Source organism: Falco punctatus, assembly GCF_963210335.1.
Source record: "Falco punctatus genome assembly, chromosome: Z".
Lineage (NCBI taxonomy): Eukaryota > Metazoa > Chordata > Aves > Falconiformes > Falconidae > Falco > Falco punctatus.
The window spans coordinates 68702937-68722376 of record NC_137586.1 but is presented as its reverse complement, the minus strand read 5'-3'; the positions used below and the strand labels follow the sequence as shown (position 1 = coordinate 68722376).

The 19440-nt window shown below is 46.8% G+C and overlaps 1 protein-coding gene across 1 annotated transcript in view; it reads right to left on the bottom strand.

Moving 5' to 3' along the window:
* Positions 1-9185: 9185 nt before the first annotated feature.
* Positions 9186-19440, bottom strand: part of DGKQ (diacylglycerol kinase theta) — a 112828-nt gene continuing 102573 nt past the window's right edge. Inside the window, exons 22-23 of the mRNA XM_080372975.1 lie at positions 17823-17975; positions 9186-16672 (exon numbers count right to left, since the gene is read on the bottom strand). Of these exons, the coding sequence (XP_080229101.1) occupies positions 16574-16672; positions 17823-17975 (252 nt within the window). The 3' untranslated portion in view covers positions 9186-16573. The remainder of the gene's footprint in view (positions 16673-17822; positions 17976-19440) is intronic.

Genomic DNA, 19440 nt, shown 5'->3' with positions numbered 1-19440 from the left:
CTCTTGCTTTCCTGCAACTACACCAGCAGTCGGCCCTCTGTCGAGAAGCTGAACTGGTGACTCGCATCCCAGTGAAATGACCACGACTGTAAACGCCCGTTGGTTCACTGTCTTGCACGGTGGTAGCCCTCAGAAGTGTTTGAGCCTGCCAGAGTTGGTGTGGTAGAGCCAGCAGAGAAACAGCAAAGTGACCAAGAGCTTGCTTATCCCCACGTGGCCTGAAGGCCGGTGTGGCGTGTTCCTGTGCCGGTGTTATTTGGCAACCTCTGCTGCATGGCGGGAGTCCTGGAGGAGAAGGCTTGGAAGACAGCTTTTGGCAGCAGTGCAGGAGGTGGCTGAGGAGGTTGAGTTGGGCTGCATGTGCTACGCCACTGGGAGCTGCTGTTGGGTGGTGAAGGGCAGCGTGGCCGTGGGTTCCACCTGAGACATGAGCTGTTGTGGCACCTGACACTCGCATGGCTCTTTGGAGAGCGTAAGGAAAGAGGCGTCTCCTGTCTTTGCCTGCTGCAGTGTGGCAGCGGGGATTGTGGCTCGCGAGTCCTTGGGCGTGAGCCATGGTGCTGTAGCCGAGAGACCCAGGACTGTGGCTGAAAGCATCCTTCTGAAGTGTCTTTTGGTAAAAGTGTGGGCTCCCTGGAGGGAGCTTCAAGCCTGTTTGTGCTGGGTGAGGGGAGCGCTACTCACAGCTGTGTCTGCAAACTCTTTAGGAAAGCCCAAAGGAACTTTGCGACAGCCCAGGTGTTTGAGCGTGCCAGAAGAAGGCGGCAAGAGGGCTGTTCCTCGCCCACCACGAGGTAGAGGAGTGGCCTGTGGCATGGTGAAACCCAGCGCGGAGAGTGTGCGGTCTGCCTTGCCACCAGCTGCTGGGAGCGGAGCACCTAAAGAAATTCCCATGCAGAGGCACGTCACTGTAGTGAACAGGTGAGTGTGTGGACATGTGTTTACACGTGTGCGAGCGAGGTGAAACGAAGTGTGGTGGACCCTTGGATGCTAGCATGGCAGCGGTGCACTTTGGGACGTGGGAATCCCGGCTCCCACCCTTGCAGAAGATGAAGTCTGAGCGTGGGTTGGTACCCAGGAGGGAGACAGGTGGTCCTTTGCCTTTTGGGACGCTGCCACGGCTACGCTGTGCTCTTGACCTGCTCCCATGTCTTCTGGGGAGAAATGCGGCCAAAGGTGTCACACCAAGGTGGAGGTGTGGATGTCACTGTGTCCCTGGCTGGGGAGGGAGCCGTTGTGGCCAGTGTGCTGGAAAGCAGGAGGAGGCAAGAGGTGACGCTGCGTGTTCGGGCTCGTGGTTGTCTGCCGGTGGCTGCTCTTGCCCGGCTTCTGCGTTGCACTGTTAGCCCTTGCGGCCCTTGCCCGTGTGCTGGGAGCCAGCAGCTGCCTGACCGTGTTTGGGTGAATGGAGATGAGGGCCGGAGCTGCAGTTTTGCTGGGTTAGCGGTACATGCTGGTTTTCAGCCCGCTTTGAGCCTGTCTAATCCAGGCGGCTTACCCGAGTGCTGCCCCATCATTTGTCCTTCTGTGTTGTTTTCGGCTGCCCTGGGCCATCAGCTGATGGTGGTGGGAAAGTGTTTGCTGTTCCCTCATTGTGGCTGCGCTAAGTCCGCTGGAGCTGCTGTGATTGTGGCGGTAATCCTGTGCAGGTCACCGGGCTGGGCTGGAAGTCAGCCTTGCGCTGAATGGAAACGGCAGCGGTGTGCCGCTTGTGCAGCGGCGTAGCTGTGAGGCGGCACCGAGCAGAGTGACACTTTAATCCTGCCGTGGTGCCCGCTCTTTCTGGAAGACCCGCAGAAAGCAGGCGTGTCCTGGCCCAGGCGCCGGCGTGAGTCCTGCTTGCGTCAGGGGTACAGGTGCCAGGATGGGGGAGATGAGGATGCGCTCAGAGCACTTGTGAGGGCAGCAGCCACTTCAGCTTTGCTGGAGTGCCTGGGAGCGTAGCGTGCCGCTGCCGGCTGCTCGCCCTGCCTCATAAGCTTCGTGCCGCTCAGCAAAGCGCCCTTTGCTACGGCAGTGCTCTGGTGGTCAGGCCTTTTGGGACGTTGCCCAGCGTGCTGGTGCTGGTGGAGTGGGCAGGTGCCCCTGGGATGGAGGAGGAGGCGGAGGGAGCCTTGGGGCTGCTGGGTGGATGTGCTGGGGCTTTGCACTGGGGCAGGGCTCCTCACGAGGACAGGAGATGCTCCTTGTGTCCCTGGGCAGCTGGGCTGTGGCTGAGCAGCAGCTGTTTGGGTGTGCCCTGGCAGAAATTTGGAGGAGTCGAGAGGCAGGTGGTGATGGTGGCAGGAGCTGGCGGCTGTGAAGCTGAGGTGGGCGAGAGGAGAGCAGTGGCAGGAGCAGCGAGAACGCCGGAGCTGCTGGCAGCAGCCGTGTGAGGAGCGGAGGGTTTGGAGGTAGAGGCCGGGGAAGGGAGACGTGCTGCGTGTGTGAGGTGAGGAGGGCGAGGCCGGGGTCAGGGTCCAGCAGGAGTGGGGAGACTCGAGGTGGGGCTCTGTCCGCACCACGCTGCTAACGCCGTGAGCGTGGGCTGAGCTCAGCCCTGCTCTTGTGCTCCTGAGCAAGCTGGGTGGAGCTGCGGTGGAGAAAGGCGTCACCAGCTCTGCTCCCTGTGTTGCGGAGGAGGCTGCTGCAGCAGAGGAGCCCAAGCCATCTTGCTGTGACAGGCGTGGGAGCAGGTGTGCGCAGGCCTTCCCTTCTCTGTGTGTGCGGATGAGTTGGGTTTTTTGAAGTGGCACTTCCCCAAAAGGCAGAGATCCTTTGTCCCTCGACAGGCAGAGCAAGGAGAGCACTCCTAGTTCTTTCTGGGTTAGCTGCTGGAAGCCCAGAAGGGGTTTTGTAGTACTTGGAGCTTCTGAATGCTCAAAAGAAAATTAGGTAGATGCCAGCCCTATTCTGGCTCTTCCATCTGAGCGTGCTCCACCTTGTGTTGTCATCTTTGTAGCTCTGGCAGCTTCCCCTGAGCCCCTTTCATGTAACAGCATTCTCTTGCTTTTGCTTCTGGTATCTGTTGCAGCCCCACTTGGGAGGAGAAGCTGCAGGCTAGGTGTGCTTTGGCTCGGATAGTTCTGGAGGAGGATGTGTCTAGTGTGTAACAAAGGGTCCGAATCAAAGAGGACCATATTCTATTTCAATGCAACTAAGTGCTACCCACAGACATAAGGGTTCTAGAAGTGCTTGGACGTTGCAGAAGTCTAACTTAAGTGTGTATGTATCACTAATACCTGTTTTGTTGAGGAGCATGCTACAGCAGAGAAGGCCAAGCCATCCAGGTATGCAGGAGAAATTCGTTCTGCAGGTCCTTCAACCTCAGGTCTCCTGTGAGCCAAGTAGTGTTGGATCCAGTCCTCAGCCCATGCAGACCCTGCCCTACCAGGGACCCCGTCCGTGCACCCAGGGGCTTGCCCATCAGTCCGTTGAGGGCTTTGTCCCACCTCCTGCCAAGCCAAGGCCTTTTGGTGGCCCCCAGGTCTGGCTCGGGATGGTGGCATCACTGTCCACCACCAAGCCCCTGTGCAGAACGCCTCAGGGCCTGGTCTTTACCCATGCTGGGCTGTAAACTTCAGGTTCCTACTTGAATAGGAGAGCTCTGCACCCTGTTCCTGAAGGCAGGCAGACCTCTGCCACCAAGGTTGCCGCCACTCTCAGCACCCTGGGATGTGGCCCTGCAACAGTGCTGGGCTTTGCTCCCCACTGCTGGGTGCTGAGGCTTGGTCCTAGGCTGCGCAGCCGGCCCCTGCTGGCTGTTCCCCAGCTTGCCCCCAGCCCACACCGGGCCCGGCTGCTGCGCCGTGCCTCGGCTGCCCCGCACCCCTTTGCAGGCAGGTTTCAGAGAGACAGACTCCCCATGACAAATTTCCCCCCCCAGCAGGCTGGGTCCCTGGTGCCCTTCCTCTGTGGGGCCGCTGGGGACAGGTGGGCCACCCCCAGGACACAGCTTGCCAGTGCTTCCCCAGCATGCATGCCCCCCTCCAGAGGGGAATGGCGCCTGTAAAGCAGCACCCCACACCTTCCTGCAGTGCTGCGTGCTGCTCTGGGGGCTGGACCACCCCGCTGCCCGATGAGACCCAGCAATATCTGCTGGTGATGCACTACTCAGCAGCAACAGTCTTTGGCAGGGCCAGGACAAAACGGGAGCCTCTGGGCACGCTGCTGTAGGAAAAGGCTTAGCTTTCTGTCTCCACCAAGGCACAGCCCTAGGACCTGCTTTCTTCTTAGGGTAGGATCAGAAGCAGCTCCTCAGTCCATGCTCTCCACCCTGCAGCATGGCACGGCACCACCGCTGCTCCCAGCACAAGCAGTGGGTGTCTGGGTTCAATGACATGTCCTGGTGTAGGGAAGCACCCCATGGCAAGGATGGAGACAGTTGCCATGGAGAAGACAGCATGAGGGACCATCACAGAAAGCTCTGGAGACCCTGGGAGAGCAGACTCAGAAACCTGTGCCCTCAGCACCCTACCTTACTGCCTTTGTTTTTCTCCCCAAACTGGTAACTTTAGAGGAGGATGACTTTAAAAAACAGAACAACCTTTTTTTTTTTTTTTTTTTTTTTTTTTTTTAATACACGAACCAAACAGTTATAGCATAAGCATCTTTCCATAACTACAGTACACCATTTCTTTTACAATATTTTTCAACCTGCAGCAGCAGCACATGCAGGGGCTGGGTGGCATTTTCTGAGAGCCTTTCCTGGTTCAGTGGAAGGTTTTGCTATCCTCAGTCAGAAAGTAAGAGGGCAGCAACCTCCAGCTTAACAGTTGAGTACAGTTAACGAGACTGCAAATCATAAAGCTATGCCCGTCAGCAAATGGCCTTGTCTGTATGTAAAAAAGGCTTGGCAGAACTAAGGTCCCTGTTTTCGTAGTGTGGTACTTGAATGGCACTGCTTCGTTTTGTCCCAACACTCAGCACAAAACTTGGCAGACACCTGGGAGGATATTTGTAATTAACAGAAATTAAAGCAGCTCCCTCTAACTAGCAGTTATAACTGAGACTTTGACCAGGTTTTAGCAGGCTGCAGTTTAAAGTGTATGACCAGAACTGCTGACACACCACAGTTACAAATTTAAAGAGACTGAAAAAAAATCCACACAATGTTTGCTTACAACCCAAAGAAGCCTAAAGAACTGTTAAATGTTTCTAAAGAAGAGCAAATAAGGCAAGCCACTGTACAGAGCAGTGACATAGGAGTGATGACAAGCCCTGGGAAGGGAACGGCAGATGAGGAGTTAGGAGGAGGATGGAGGTACCAGCAGGAGTCAAAGGTTGGGAAGCTGAGGTGGAAGAGTGCCAAAGAAAAGGTGTCTTCTTGTCTACTGAAGCAGTCTCTTTGCCTGTAACAGGGCTGATGGAGGCTTTTCAGTTCTGGCATTTCCTAGGTGATGTCTCTTTCTGCACCTTTGTTGCAGATGTGTTGAGACTCTGTCAGACAGCCCCCTCAGCATCCGGAAGTTTCCTTTGGACAGGAGATGTCAGGGTGCAGTGGTGGGGACTGTGGCTTATAATATTGACAGTGACAGGAGACTTGCTACCAGCTCTGCTCCATGTTTTGCAGAGGAGGCTGCTGCAGCACATGAGGGGACACCAAGCCATCCTGTTGTGGCAGAGAAATGTGGAAGCGAGACCTTTGATGCAAGGGTGGTAGTGGCCCATGTGACTGGATTAATTTGTTCTGTAGTTGCTTGTGCTTTGGGAATTGCAGGAGGGAAAGCTGCTTTGAGCCAGGAGGTCCTGACCTCAAAAGTGTGTGCAGATGAGCGGAGCTGTGAGGAGCATTCCCAGAAATCCTGGGCTCACACCAGCCTCCGCAGGCAGCTGGAACAGACTCAAAGGCACTGTTCCCACAGTGGTGCAAGCACTTGCCTGTGAGTGGCTGCTTGTGGTAAATTATTAATTTGATTCACAGCACAAGTTGGCTGAGGGAAGCCCTGGAGGTGACAAAGCTTGTCCCTACCCCGTTTCCCAGTCTGGGGTGAGATGCTGGCTGCGTGCAGTTTCTCCCAGTGTATTTTCTGACACCTGCCCTGACCCCCCTCATATTAAAAGGGCCCGTGCTAAGTCAGTAGGCTCCTGGTCAGAGGACTTGCTGGCCAGACTCTGCCTGATCTTTGCAGGCTGTTCTGCTGCCTTATCCAACTGTCTATAACAGTTTTGTTGTTGTTTTTCCTCCCTCTCTCTGTGATCCTCTAGCAGACTTTGAGGCTGAATTTCTTGGTTAAGAAGTGTGAGAGACAGGTTCTGGATAGACCTAGAGTATGGTGCCAGCTACAAGAGAGGCCTGCGAAAACGGGGGGAGATGGAGAGACAGAGATTCATTCAGTAGTGAACTCTGAGCCCAGTTAGTTGGTGAGAAGGCACAGGGTTGCCCCATTTGCATTATTTATGTTGATGTGCTTGCTTGTATGTGGGTGTCTGCAAAGGCATTGCTCCATGTTGACCTTGATCTGTTTGCAAGAGGCTGGTCCTGCCAATGAGGAAACGCAGATGCTGCTGCTAGTTCCAGTATTTGCTCATTCAGCACCAGCAGGACGAATCCTCAGTGTCCACCAGTTGTCCACAACAAGAAAGCATCTGTTTTAGGGGCCAGAGCTGTCATCTGATGACCAATTTGATGTCCAAAATGGCTCCAGCTGCTTTTCAATCCTTGTGACATAATTACTTGTCTGAAAGTTTTTTGCTTTAGCTGTACTTCAAAGTGTATTTGTCCAACTGGTGACTAAATCCACTTGGAAGTCAAATGGGGATTTACCACGGCCAAACCATCTTTCCCATTCTTGGACACCAGTTCCCAACGATGGGAATGTGGCATGGCCAGATTGCAAGGCACAACCCTACACAAGCAGGCAGGGTGGGACTGCTGGAAATCATGCTGCCTGCAAACCAGATCCTTGTTGTTGTGTCAGCTCAGAGGAGGGCAGGAGTAAAATCCACTGGCAGACCATCATCAAAATACCCAGAACATCATGGCATCTTGTGTGTTGAACTGTGTAATCATTATCCTTCACTGAAGCCTATGCTGCCTCCCCCTGAAATGGCAGGTAATTTGACGTGGTACCTTTTCTGCCTGCAGGCCACTTCAGGTGTACTCCATGCAGTTTAACATGGGGTGCAACCCTCTGGATACCCAAACACTCTCTTGTCCCCCAGATCCCTGCAACAGTGAATTTCTGTGTCATCTGGTGCCCCAGCTAGGAGGCTTCCCCACTTGCATTTCTTTCCTTGTCCTCTTTCCTTTTGGCAGTCAGAGCATGCTCATTTAGGCTTAGGCACAGGTTTTGAGGCCTCCCTGCACACAGGTAGGACTGAGGATGTGCCTTTACGCTCACTAAGCGACTTTACTTAAGAAGCCTCGCAGGACACCTGCACGCCAGCATACGTCTGCTGGCTGCATCCTATGGGTGGGCTGGAGTGTCATGCCCACAGCTTCAAAGAAATCTGTCAGGTGTGATGCAAGAGCCTCTAGCAGTGCTCTAAGACGGAGGTTTCATCACCACCTGCTTCTTCCCAGTTACTGGAAATTAGATCACACTCCCTTTCTTTTTCAGGACTGTGTAAGAGGATGAATTTTTGGTCGTGTCTCCTGAAAAACAAAGTTCACCTAGCTCTCTGCATGGTGCTATCTTAGAGATGCACCAGAAGCCCACCTGCAGCATTTGGAAGGATTTTCACCACATTCAGCACCCACAGAGATTTCCCAGGTCCTCCAGGTACATGTGTTTTACTGACTGGGCAGCCTGGCCAGCTCCTGTAATCCCCTATTTGAAATAGGTGCTGTGTAAAATGTGTAAAAGCTGAAAATAAGTGCATATAATGTGAAGAGCAGCATGCTTTAATGTGCCTCACCAACCACTAGGACTTGAAGAAAGAGTAAGTGGAAAACGCTACTTTGCAAAGGGAGATTTTTCCTCCATTTTTAAGGCAAGCTAGTAGTCATAAAGCTTGGTTAAATCATGAACGCTTCAGGGCCAGGAGTTTTGTGGGTTCTTTTTTATTCCTGTACATGAAGGTCAGTAATTTTGTTTGCTTTCTCGCTTTTCCCAGAACACTAGTCCTGAACTGAGTTTTTCTACATATGTTTTTAAAATGTGATGGTAGCTGCTTCACAGCTTGTTGATTTGCAGCCCAGCAAGGAACAATAAGGTTTACCCTGAGATGCTATGGCAAAATCAAGCTCCCCCCTGTTCTGCAATCAATTGTTTAACACAGCCGGGAGAAACACTTGCTCCATGCCAGAGGAAGAGTTAGTACAGCAGGGACATCCTAAGTGGAGCTGTCAAGCTGATGGACCCCATCAGCCATGACAGGCAGGTCAGGAGCTGACAGGTCTTGACCTCCAGGGAAGGGCGGGCTGTCCACCCACAGCGGAGCAGTTTCCGTCTGGGCTCTGCTCCCTGGAGAACCCTTCCTCTTGCGCCAGCTGACTTCCTGGAAGCCAAGCAGGTCTGTGGGGTCTGGCCCTTGAGTTGTGCAGACCAGGTCCACCACCGCTCACCCCAGCCAAGCAAAATGGCTTGCATGGGCTTGTTCCCCACTGCCTGGAAACACCAGGTGATGTATTTCTAGAGGAGTGCAAATAGGGCAAGCAATCATACAAAACGACCTTGGAAGGTCTGGCTCATCATTAAAGTAATGCACAAACCAAAAATGATTAATACACTATGGTGCTATCCACAGAAGGCTTTACCAGTTACACCAAGTGCTACTCCCAGAAATAAGGGTTCTAGAAGTGCTTGAATGTTGCTGGGGTCAAACAGCATGTAGGTGTCATCTTTTAGAAACCCAAACCTACAAAATACCCCTGCTACAGCATAAGCCACCCTTTACAGAGTAGGACCCCACCTCAAACAGCAAGGCTACAGAATACCTATAAAAGTAGTGCCCTGCTGAAACAAAGTACGTTTGTCTCTGCAGAAGTGTATTTCACTGTTTTTAAAACATGACTAGTTCACGAACATCCAGGGTAGAAGAGATGTTGTATTTTTCACAGACAAATTCTAGTTACAGATCTCTGAAACTTGTAAATAATACTTAGAATACAGAATTTCAAATCAGTGCAAAATGTACAATCAAACACAAAACACATATTGCAAAATATATACAGAATTGTTCTAAGAACATAACCCAAGGGCAAACAGATGTTTAAATATGAGAGAACAGTCCATCTTTTATAAATTACCTTTTTTTAAAAAAAAACCAATTAGTACACTAGGCATGTTATTTCTAGACAAGTTACCACAGCATAGTGACGTGTCCCATTTACAAGACAGACACTGAGAAACAAGTTACATCATTAAATGCCTGTTTCTGAGACCAATCCACAAGTAAACGCGTGATAATAGTTACTGGTTTGAGACACACAATGTGGAAACAGTTTTCAACCACTTTAATGCTTATACTTAGGCTTTTTTTTCTGAGAATTATTAGGCTGATGCACAAAGAATAAGCACTGGAAAATTAACTGTTCAGTGGTCAGTTTACCTTAGTATTTTGGGCCACGATGATTTATTACCAATGTATTAGAACATCCACAAGAAATGCTGTAAGACATCTTAAGAGTATCTTGAATTAAAATAGCATTCATAAAACTGCTTGAAGTTGGACCATTTAAACAACCAGAGGTGAAAGACACAGTTATTTAAGCAATAGCTAAGCTGTAATTTGAGAAGACTTAAGATGTCATGGGTGGTTCGTAAGTAGAAGGGACACTGAAATCTGTAGTGAATTACAAACTCTGTGATGCTTTGCATTCAAAGCAGAGATGCTCCCTTCCAATAATGAGAACTTGGAGCGTCAAGGTATTGATTGCTACTATCTACACCATTGCTAATTAAACTATTCCAAGGATAACTTGCTTTTGGCATGGTCAGAAAGCTGGAGTTATACAGCTATTGCTATGCTACTGATCCCCAAAAATTTGCTTTAAAATAGCAGGGAAGGCTGTATAAGCACCTAAAATTACACAATAAATACTCAGTATTATTCAAGCACCTCTTGCTACCCAATTTGGCAAGACCAGCAGCACAAAGGGATGCCATGGCGAGGCAAGCTGTTAACTGACACAGGCACATGTTGATTTGCGCCTTCTTGCCTTCAGAACGCAAAAGGACTAATACGTGGCACACCCTGTGGACAGTGAGAGGGGACAGTAAATGCCCAGCAGTCACCAGACTTGTAACTTTTCCCACAGTCAAGCACATGGGCGGGCTTCTCTACTCTTTAACCTGCACTAGTTTCTATGGGGAAAAAGTTCTGCCTTCTACAGCTGATGTTTCTATTAGGAGTTGCTGCCAGAGGTGTAATATGGGATATGCACAATATAAATGAAGCCACATCTTCTGAAATCAAGTTGTCTCCTAAATAACACAGCTGAGCTGACCCCAGTGACATGGTAAAATGGGTGTGTTGCTAGGAGAGCTCAGAGGGATAATTACACCAGTAATGGTGCCCTATTTAAAAATACTTTGCTTTGGGATACATCTTTAATATCTACATATATTTATTTCAAGACTTCAACCCAACTTTTTCAACAACACCGATCTGCTTATAAAACATTCTCATAAATTATCTTCACAAAAAATAAAGTCAATCCTTTGGAAAACATGTTCAATACGACACTTGTATCAGTAGAAATTCTGTCCAACAGGTCCACGGCAGAAAAGTCATCATCCTCATTTAAATCCCTCCAAAGGGAGATAACCAGGTATCTAAACCAGAAGGCCACTATTTCGTTGTCATGGGAAGCAGAAACAATGCTTCCAAAAAACGGAAAGAGTGCAGTTTCAACTGACATGTATGGGTTTACAATCAATAGTCACCAACCTGTAAACATTGAAACTGCCAGTCTAACTGCAGGTCAAGATTAATAATTTGCATTGATTCCACTGCATTCTACACATACAATGGCTACACTGTTAAAAACATACATTAAATAGCAAAAGGAACAACGGCTTTGAGCTGGATCTCTCCTACCAGCCAAGTGTCAAATCAGTAAATGTTGACATTATAAATAAAACTTGAAAATTACTTTTAAGCATTATAAAATCAGTCTAATAAACCTAAATCTTAGAATAGCAGCCAATTTTTAATTGTTTAAAAATATATATGTGAACTTTCAGTCAGTCAGCTACAAATACACACTGTAATGGGAAGAAGATACCTTCTCTCATTCCCAAGCAGGCTTTCAAGGAGAACACAGTATTAGAGATGGATGGGAATCAAGGAACCCTGCACTCGGAGAAACTCCTAAACAGCTGCATTCTACAAACTTGTTTTCACTGTTACCTGAAAGTGCATTTTTGTATCTGTACAATCATCCCCATATTTACAAAAAAGTACAAACATTGCAATTTTGCCACACCCTAAGCCTACCTAACCTGCATTTTCTGTTAAGTGCAAAAAGTCTATGAACTGATACATGCACTGGTGCATGGAAGATCAAAGCCTGAAAATGAGGCAATGCTGTCACCATGAATCCAAGGTGTTCAGTAGCTGCCGAGGCTTTGCTGCACAGCTGCTAAATGGCTGAAGTAGAAGCTGAAGCAGAAATTAACGAACAGTCAGAGTAGTATTTTAGAGCAGGGTCTCCATTCCCCTGCTCTTCACACACATTCACCACCACGTACTCATGCCCTTGTTACCAGTTTCAGTATAAAGGCTGGGCCCAAAGCGCAGCAAGGCAGCCTGTCAGAAAACGCAGTTACTGTGAAGGAAGAGGTATGAGGTACGGACTGGAAGAATATACTGCCAGGTCTCTCAAATGCACAACTCTTAACGTATCCCCAGTTTCGGTGCCGGTGTATGGACCTGTGGCTATGCAACACAGGGCACACCTGCTCACATAGTCAGCACATTACAGAATACCTACGCAGCTAAATCTATTGTGCTGGCAACATAAGTAATTTTTAAGTGTCACAACAGCTCCTTTTACCTTCTCCCACAAAATGAGGCTTCATTCAATGACACATTTACAAACAGACTGCTGCAGAGTAATGGACACGCATAAACACTTAGTGATTCCAAACAGTTCATATTCAAAACAAGAACATTATTTGCTCTTTAAAGAAATGCAATCTGTACAATACTTACAAGAGGGTAACTGTGAAGATTTTCTTCACTGGAAAACATTCTATAACAATTCATTTAGTTTTGTTCCTTACTTAAGTCTTGCAGCGGACTATGCTACAACTTCTAGTTTTCCAAATGCTACGGTAGCCATTGCCATTGATTTTAGACACACAAAGACTTGATTAAAATCTGGAAAGAGCAAGAGTTCAAATTGTGCACATGCAGTGACTGTACTCTAAATGCAGTTGTGCTTTCACTATATTGCCATCACGTCTTGTGGAAGAGCACATGCCCATTAGAAGCATCTGCTGGGAAGCTCAGTGGGATCAGTACAAAAGCAAGCTCTGCCTCCTCTCCAAAACTGATGATAGATCCGAAAGTGAGTGCTATCAGAATGCTGTAACACTGTAAAAGCTGTACAACTAGGCACTGTGACGGGAAATATCAAAAGGCCTATTTTTAACAGGTATGTGCATATGTATATAAACACACACATATATACACATATATGAACAAAAGGTTCTTGGCATTTAAACTACACAAATCAAGTATAAAAGCCATGGGTAAAAAGCAGCAAATTTTCTGAAGTAGTACCTGTCATCTCACGGATGAGCTTTTGCATTTCAGTTCTCTTGAGACAGAGGCAATGTGTTTCAACCATCAAAACAGATTTTAACCCACTGACCACCTTCTCTCTTCTGCAGTAGTGGGGTATTGGAAATGAACCATAATTTTCAGGACCCCTCTCTCCCCCATGTTGGCAAAGCAGAGTAGGACACTAGTAAAAGGTCAGGAGTGTGTAATTCAGCAGGGAGACGCTAGCTGTGCCTGCTGTGGTTTACAGACAAGGTAAAAAGGCGAGGCAGTGGAGAGAGGATGGAGTGTGCTCAGGATAGCAATGAGCCTCCATCTCTGCCCTGTCCACACCGGTTCAGTGTTCTGGATGTTGATTAACACCTGTCTTGACAGAACAGAGCCTCTTCCCCAATGCTCTTGTTACTGAATTATTAATAGCACTTGGCTGTGTGACCACTAGATTCTCGCACAAGGTTACTTAAAGACTCAGTGCTGAGAATCACTTATCTGCCCACTATCATGTGAATTGTCATGCATTGTTTTGTTCAATGTAAAGGCTAAGTCAAAATGCTTTGTATTAATTGCAAAGAGTTTTCTCTTTAAGGAAGTCTTACATACTATGAAATAAAATACTAGGCCTTCTCAGAGACCATGTATGATGAAAAAATTAAAAAAAACCCATAACATAATAATAATAATAAAAAGAAGTCTTGTTACACTGGTCATTACAGTACCTGAAACTGAAACATCTTAACAGAGGGGTTAAATATTGAGTTTCTCCTTTTTAAAGCTTTACAGGACCTTTCCTATCTCAACTGCCTAGGAATCTGTTTCGTCTTCAAAACACACCAAGCATTATTTTATGATGCGTAGAGACATTAAACGCCAAGTGTGTTTTTCTTAAGATACATTTTCATTCCAGTGTGGCACTCATCTGCTCAAAAAACATGTGGAAGCTGGTTTCTGGGAAAGAAGAAAAGGGAAAGAAAAAAGAAAACTCAAAACTTTCCTGTCCTCCCCCAGGATCCCCTCTGGCAGTTGTGAGAACACGTTCGTACTTCTGTGTCACTTGTTGCCACGACGCTATCCTGTCAGTACGCTATCACTGTACACAGGCTTGTCCAGCGTTCCAGAGATGGAAAATCACCATGGAAGGACACACCACAGTAAGGGGCCCTCTGATTAAAATACTGTGACTCAAGAGTCTCGTGTTATTTCAGATACCAGGCACTGAGCAAAGGGAGAGACAGCCAGGTCCTTAACGAGCCAAGAACATGAACCACGGTCAGCTGCATGCTGCAGAACTATCTACGTCTGGAAAAACAGTAAGACAGGTTTATTTACTTGGGCTTCACAAGACGGGTCAGTACCAGCAAGCTTGGAGCCCACGCATATTTTTTGTAACAAAAAGTCAAGTTTTCCTCTCCATTACTGAATCAGCAACTGGAAAGACCACGCATTCTTTTTGCTGCCCTGAGGACACAAAGCAGCTTCTCTGGCTTTCTGGGCAATTGTAAGCAGCAATTTGTTTCAGATTTCCTCTCTAATTAGCGAGCTTCATCCTGAGAGGGCATACCCTGAAATACAACTTCACTCTTCCTAGTTGTAATGCTGGTACTAGGATGTCAGAAAAGCTCCAGCTGATCCTTCAAGACCAGGTTCTGAAGCAGAGACAACACTGTTTAATGATCAGGAGATGAGGATTTTAGGTCTGTACTACCCACACCATCTCCTTCATAGCATGAATCTAGTTTGCATGTTGAATAAAAAGGCAAGTTGTAGTCCACATGGTGGTACCTGAAGAACAACCCTAAAATTAAATTAACAATTTAAACAATAAAACAGGCTCCATTGAAAGGAGGAGTCAGTCCTCCAAATACATCTCTACCAGAACACTAAGAACAGAAGGAATCACTAGACAGGAAGGAGAGGCTGTGGGCAGCTGCCATTTTTGCACGGCTCTTTTGTCAGTTTACAGCTTTAGCTGTATCATTCTGCTGCTATAGATTGCTATATTCTTGTAGCACCCACATTCACGCCCTTGTCTGCACTGTGACTGGAAAGTAGAAAGCACAAGTGATGATCAGATTTGCTGAAGTTGGCACAGTGCTTAAGAGTACAGACTGACCAACAAGACCCAACAAGAAGCGCCTCAGAACGTAACTGGCTCCAATAGAATATGGCTTTGGCATATACACTGAAGTCCCCTGCAGCAGCTGGAGCTGTTTTCCTAGCTACACTGCAAGAGCAATGCTCCTCAAGCTGTCACTTGAGTGATGAATTCGTGCCATCCATAGCTGAATTAGTTATTACCATGCAACAGAGGACAAGCTAGCCCACTGGCTAGCTAAGTGGGCTCCCGACAACACAGCTTAAGTAGCTCCAAGCAGCAGATGCACACGAGTGGCAAAATGCTGCAGGCCCCCTGCACAACTAGCTCAGAGGGGCCCCTTGTGTATGATGTTGACCTGAGGCGAAAGGTTCAGTCACTGGAGAACCAGTGGTGAGATGAGACAGCAGAGATGTGAGTGAAGATCAACACAGCTACGGCCATGGGCAGCAGACGCGTGCAGTGCACGACAGGAGCAGCATGTCTGCTCGAGCACCAGCCTCTAGCAGTAAGCTCTGAAATAGGTACTGGACCCCCACAACTTCAGCAGATCGGTAAGCACAGAGAGGTGACCTCAGTCTCACAGGAGGTGACAGAGGAACAGCCTCTGAAGAGCACACACTCATCCAAGCGAGAAAAGACAGCCACTGTGCCCCTGTGCCCACACCTGATGACACCACCCACCAAGGACCTGGGAAGGCTGGCCAGGTACGTGAGTTTTCATGACAGCTATCACATTCCATTATCTGAAGCCTACAGAATATCACATGCACGCTACAGGCTTCAATACCTCCTAAGGCTCCTCAGTGAAGCTATGCTGTACTTCAGCTCTAACATATGACTGTGCTAATTTACTTAACAGTAAGGTGTTTCTTTTACCCTAATTAGTGATGATTTTTTTAGTCCTTGAGCTTGAATAACAGTCCAACTGTCACAAATTAATGAAAATGAAACAGCACAAGTAAAGACAAGAAGAGAGGCCTGCTGTCAAAGATAATGGCTTCAGTGATAGAAAAAATCAGTATAATGTAATGCTGCCTTGAGTATTCTTGTTCCTTTTTTAAATTAGTGGTAGCTGCTGAAATTCAAATAGCTTTTAAAACAGGCTTTGACTGAATAATGCAGGAGAAACTAAGCTGCAGTTGAAAACTTGCTGTACAAGCTACTTCCCCTTCATTCATACTGTCCAAACACTGCTGAAGCGAACTCTCTGAAGTATTTCGACTCAATTGTTCTAGTACTTTATCTCTTCCCCGTGCATGGGACTCCTTTTACAGAAATCTTCTCTCCTGGGTTTTGTATTTTTCTCTTTACAGTAGCACTGCTTCAGCTGTGCTATTTGGACTGATCCAAGGAGTTCTCAGCAGCTCATTCTTTGCATTTTTTTGGTTGGGAGGGTACTGCGAGCATTAATTTAAAGGAACACATTTTCATTTATGGCACAATGCACCAAAAATTATCTACGGAATGACTTTCTTTAAGAAACAGCTGGGAAAAGAAGAAGAGTCTTTGTGAAGGTAGATGCAGAAATCTCAGCATCTTGGAATCTCTGTTTGGCCTCATTTTCTATATACATGAAAAACATGGGAAATGGCTTATGGAAAAGCAACCCAAAGGAAACATTTCAGATGAGACAAGTACATAATAGTTATTTGTAATAATGAGGCACTGTCTTTGAAAGATGAAGTAGAACCCAGTCCTGTCAAAATGTAATGAAAGGCACACTCATGAGCAACCCTCTTCACTAGTCGTCTGCACTCCGTTTTACTGAACCATCTTCGTATCTACAGTAGGTGTGCTGCATTATTTCTGAACACAGGTCTCCACTTAGCGTCCTCCTTCAGAGACTGACATGCTATCCACTCTCATTTCTCTCAGGCTTCCAGTTTTTTTCTGTTTCTGCTTGGATTTTTTCAACATATGGACCTAAAATGGAAAGTTTTAAAAGTGAATATTGAAATACCTGTAGTCACCTATAAGCAGATCTAAGAGAACTAATACACAAGGAAAATGTTGGAACTGCAACAGAAAAACATTTAAATACGCAACTATCTGAAGGACCTATTTCCTTATAAAGCTATAGGATTAATTGTTTTTTTACATAAACATACATACACATGTATGTGTATGTGTAAGGATATATATGTGTGTGCATATATGTTTATGTACACAAATATACATACACATATATACAGATAACACTATTAGTCACTAACCTGATAGAAAGATAGAAATATTTCTCACTGGAAGGAGAAATCAGGTTTGTTCTCTCTCTCTTTCTCTTTTCCTCACTTTCTTTCAGGAAAAAAACAAAGTTTAACATATTCCAAAATATTTGAGGGATGACCCTCTTTTTCACCCATTTTTCCTCTGCAAGGGCCATCGTTCTGGTAGCCCTCCCAGCAGGGCTATGTATTCTCCAAGACTGCCTGCAGCAACAAATTTGTGTGAGTTAAAAAGGCATCCTTACAGTAGCAGGCAAATGTGTAGACCGGTGTGCACCAGAGTCAACTACTACAAAATGTTTATTTCACAATTTTGATGTCAGTAGAGAAGTTAAATTCTTAGGTAGCTGATGCTCTTTTCCTTCTACATATACATTGAAATATCAAGGAAAACCACACACTGATCACTCCCAGCTATCTTATTCTCAGCACTTTCTCCTCCATGATTCAGTTTTCTCCTTTGCTGCTCTCTGACAGACCTTCCCTCCTCCAGCACTGCCAGCAGACTGCTTCCTACCTGGTGCACTGCAGTACTGCCATGGCCCTCATAACTGTGACCTGCTTCAGGGCAAGTAACACTACCTAAAGATCTCAATACAGGGGAAAAAATTAAGTCAATAAGCTGAAACTCGGGGACTACTACTTTAAACACAAGCCTCATCTGAGCCAGTGGAGTGGGCCCTCAAACCATTCTCTGTAGAAACTGCTACATATTTATCCAACAGCTACCACACCGTGCCAACCAACTCATTTAAAGTGAAGCATCAGAACACAACGGACAAGCAAGATAGTATGATCATATCCACTGGAGAAACAAAATCAACTTCCTAAGAGAAACCTACAGCCAGTACCTTTGGTCCTGCAGCAGAAATAATAATCTGGCCAGGAGCCTGAATCCAGGGCTCTCCATCAACTTGAACTGGAATTGGTTTTAGCAGTGTTACACGAAAATATGAGCCTTGGGCTATGCGGATTCCTGATCGAAAACCACCTTGGACTTGACCCTGTGAGGAAGTAAAGACCATGATATCAATCAACCCAATCAACAAGAATCACAAATATTAGCTGCATTAAAACTGAGCGGATAGAATTTTAGTCTCATCTGACATTTTATGTTTCAAGTAAAAGAATAGGCAAAATCAAAAAATAAAGGCAAAAAAATGCCTTTACTGATGCAGCATTAATTATTTAAGTTAGCACATGAAGAACAATTCAGATAACCCTGCAGGCTGCCAGAAGCAAAATACACAGTTTTGCACACTGAAATCATCTGCACACTCAGGTTGGCCAAGAAGCATGCACACACAAAGGTCTTGTTTGCTTTTACCTCTCCCCTCCATAATGAAGTAAACACATTTTCTAAACAACAAACTATACACAGAGACTTCGGCACATGTGAAACTCGGAAGTCTATCACAGTGTTTTGCTAAACTCAACTCCACATACATACATATAAACTCAACTACATATGCATATACTTGGCTACAACTAATGGCTAAGTATTAATTGTAGAAAGTGAATCAAAGTGACCTTTGCTGCTACACATTCTCATAGGGAATGCATACAGACACCAAACACGGTGGTAAAAACCTTAAAAGAAGATCACAAAACCAGAGCATGAGTTTGTTAACATCTATCTTCCAAAGCAATGGGTACACTCCTTGTTCCTTGTAACTTCACAAAAATTTTAAGGATCTCTACCAAACCACTTCTTCTAATGCAGTGCTTTATATTTGTCTTCTTTAAAAGACCTAAATTACAAAATGGTAAAGTGGGCCAACACCAAAGATTGAGCTGCAGTTTCAAGCACCCACCTTTCAATTTTTGATGGTTGTATGAATTAGTTGTCTCTAGTTACCTGACCACATACACTTTTTCAGCAGCAGATTTCTTAAAATAGTGAGAGAAACATTAAGACAATCACAGAAACATGGAATCATTAGGTTGGAAAAGACCTTCAAGATCATCAAGTCCAGCTGTTAGCCCAGCACTGCCAAGTCCATCACTAAACCACATCCCTAAGCACCGTATCTACATGTTTTTTAAACACCCCCAGGGATGGTGATTCCACCACCTCCCTGGGCAGCCTGTTCCAATGCTTCACCACACTTTCAGTGAAGAAAGTTTTCCTAATCTCCAATCTAAACCTCCCCTGGCACAACTTGCAGCCGTTTCCTCTGGTCCTATCGCTTCTTACTTGGGAGAAGAGACCAACCCCCACCCGCCCACAGCCTCCTGTCAGGCAGCTGTAGAGAGCAGCAAGGTCCCCCCTGAGCCTCCAGACTGAACACCCCCAGCCCCCTCAGCGGCTCCCCACAAGACCTGTGCCCCAGCCCCTTCCCCAGCCCCGCTGCCCGTCTCTGGACACGCTGCAGCCCCTCTACGTCCCTCTTGCAGAGAGGGGCCCAGACCTGAACACAGGGTTCGAGGGGCGGCCTCAGCAGTGCCCAGTGCAGGGGGACGGTCACT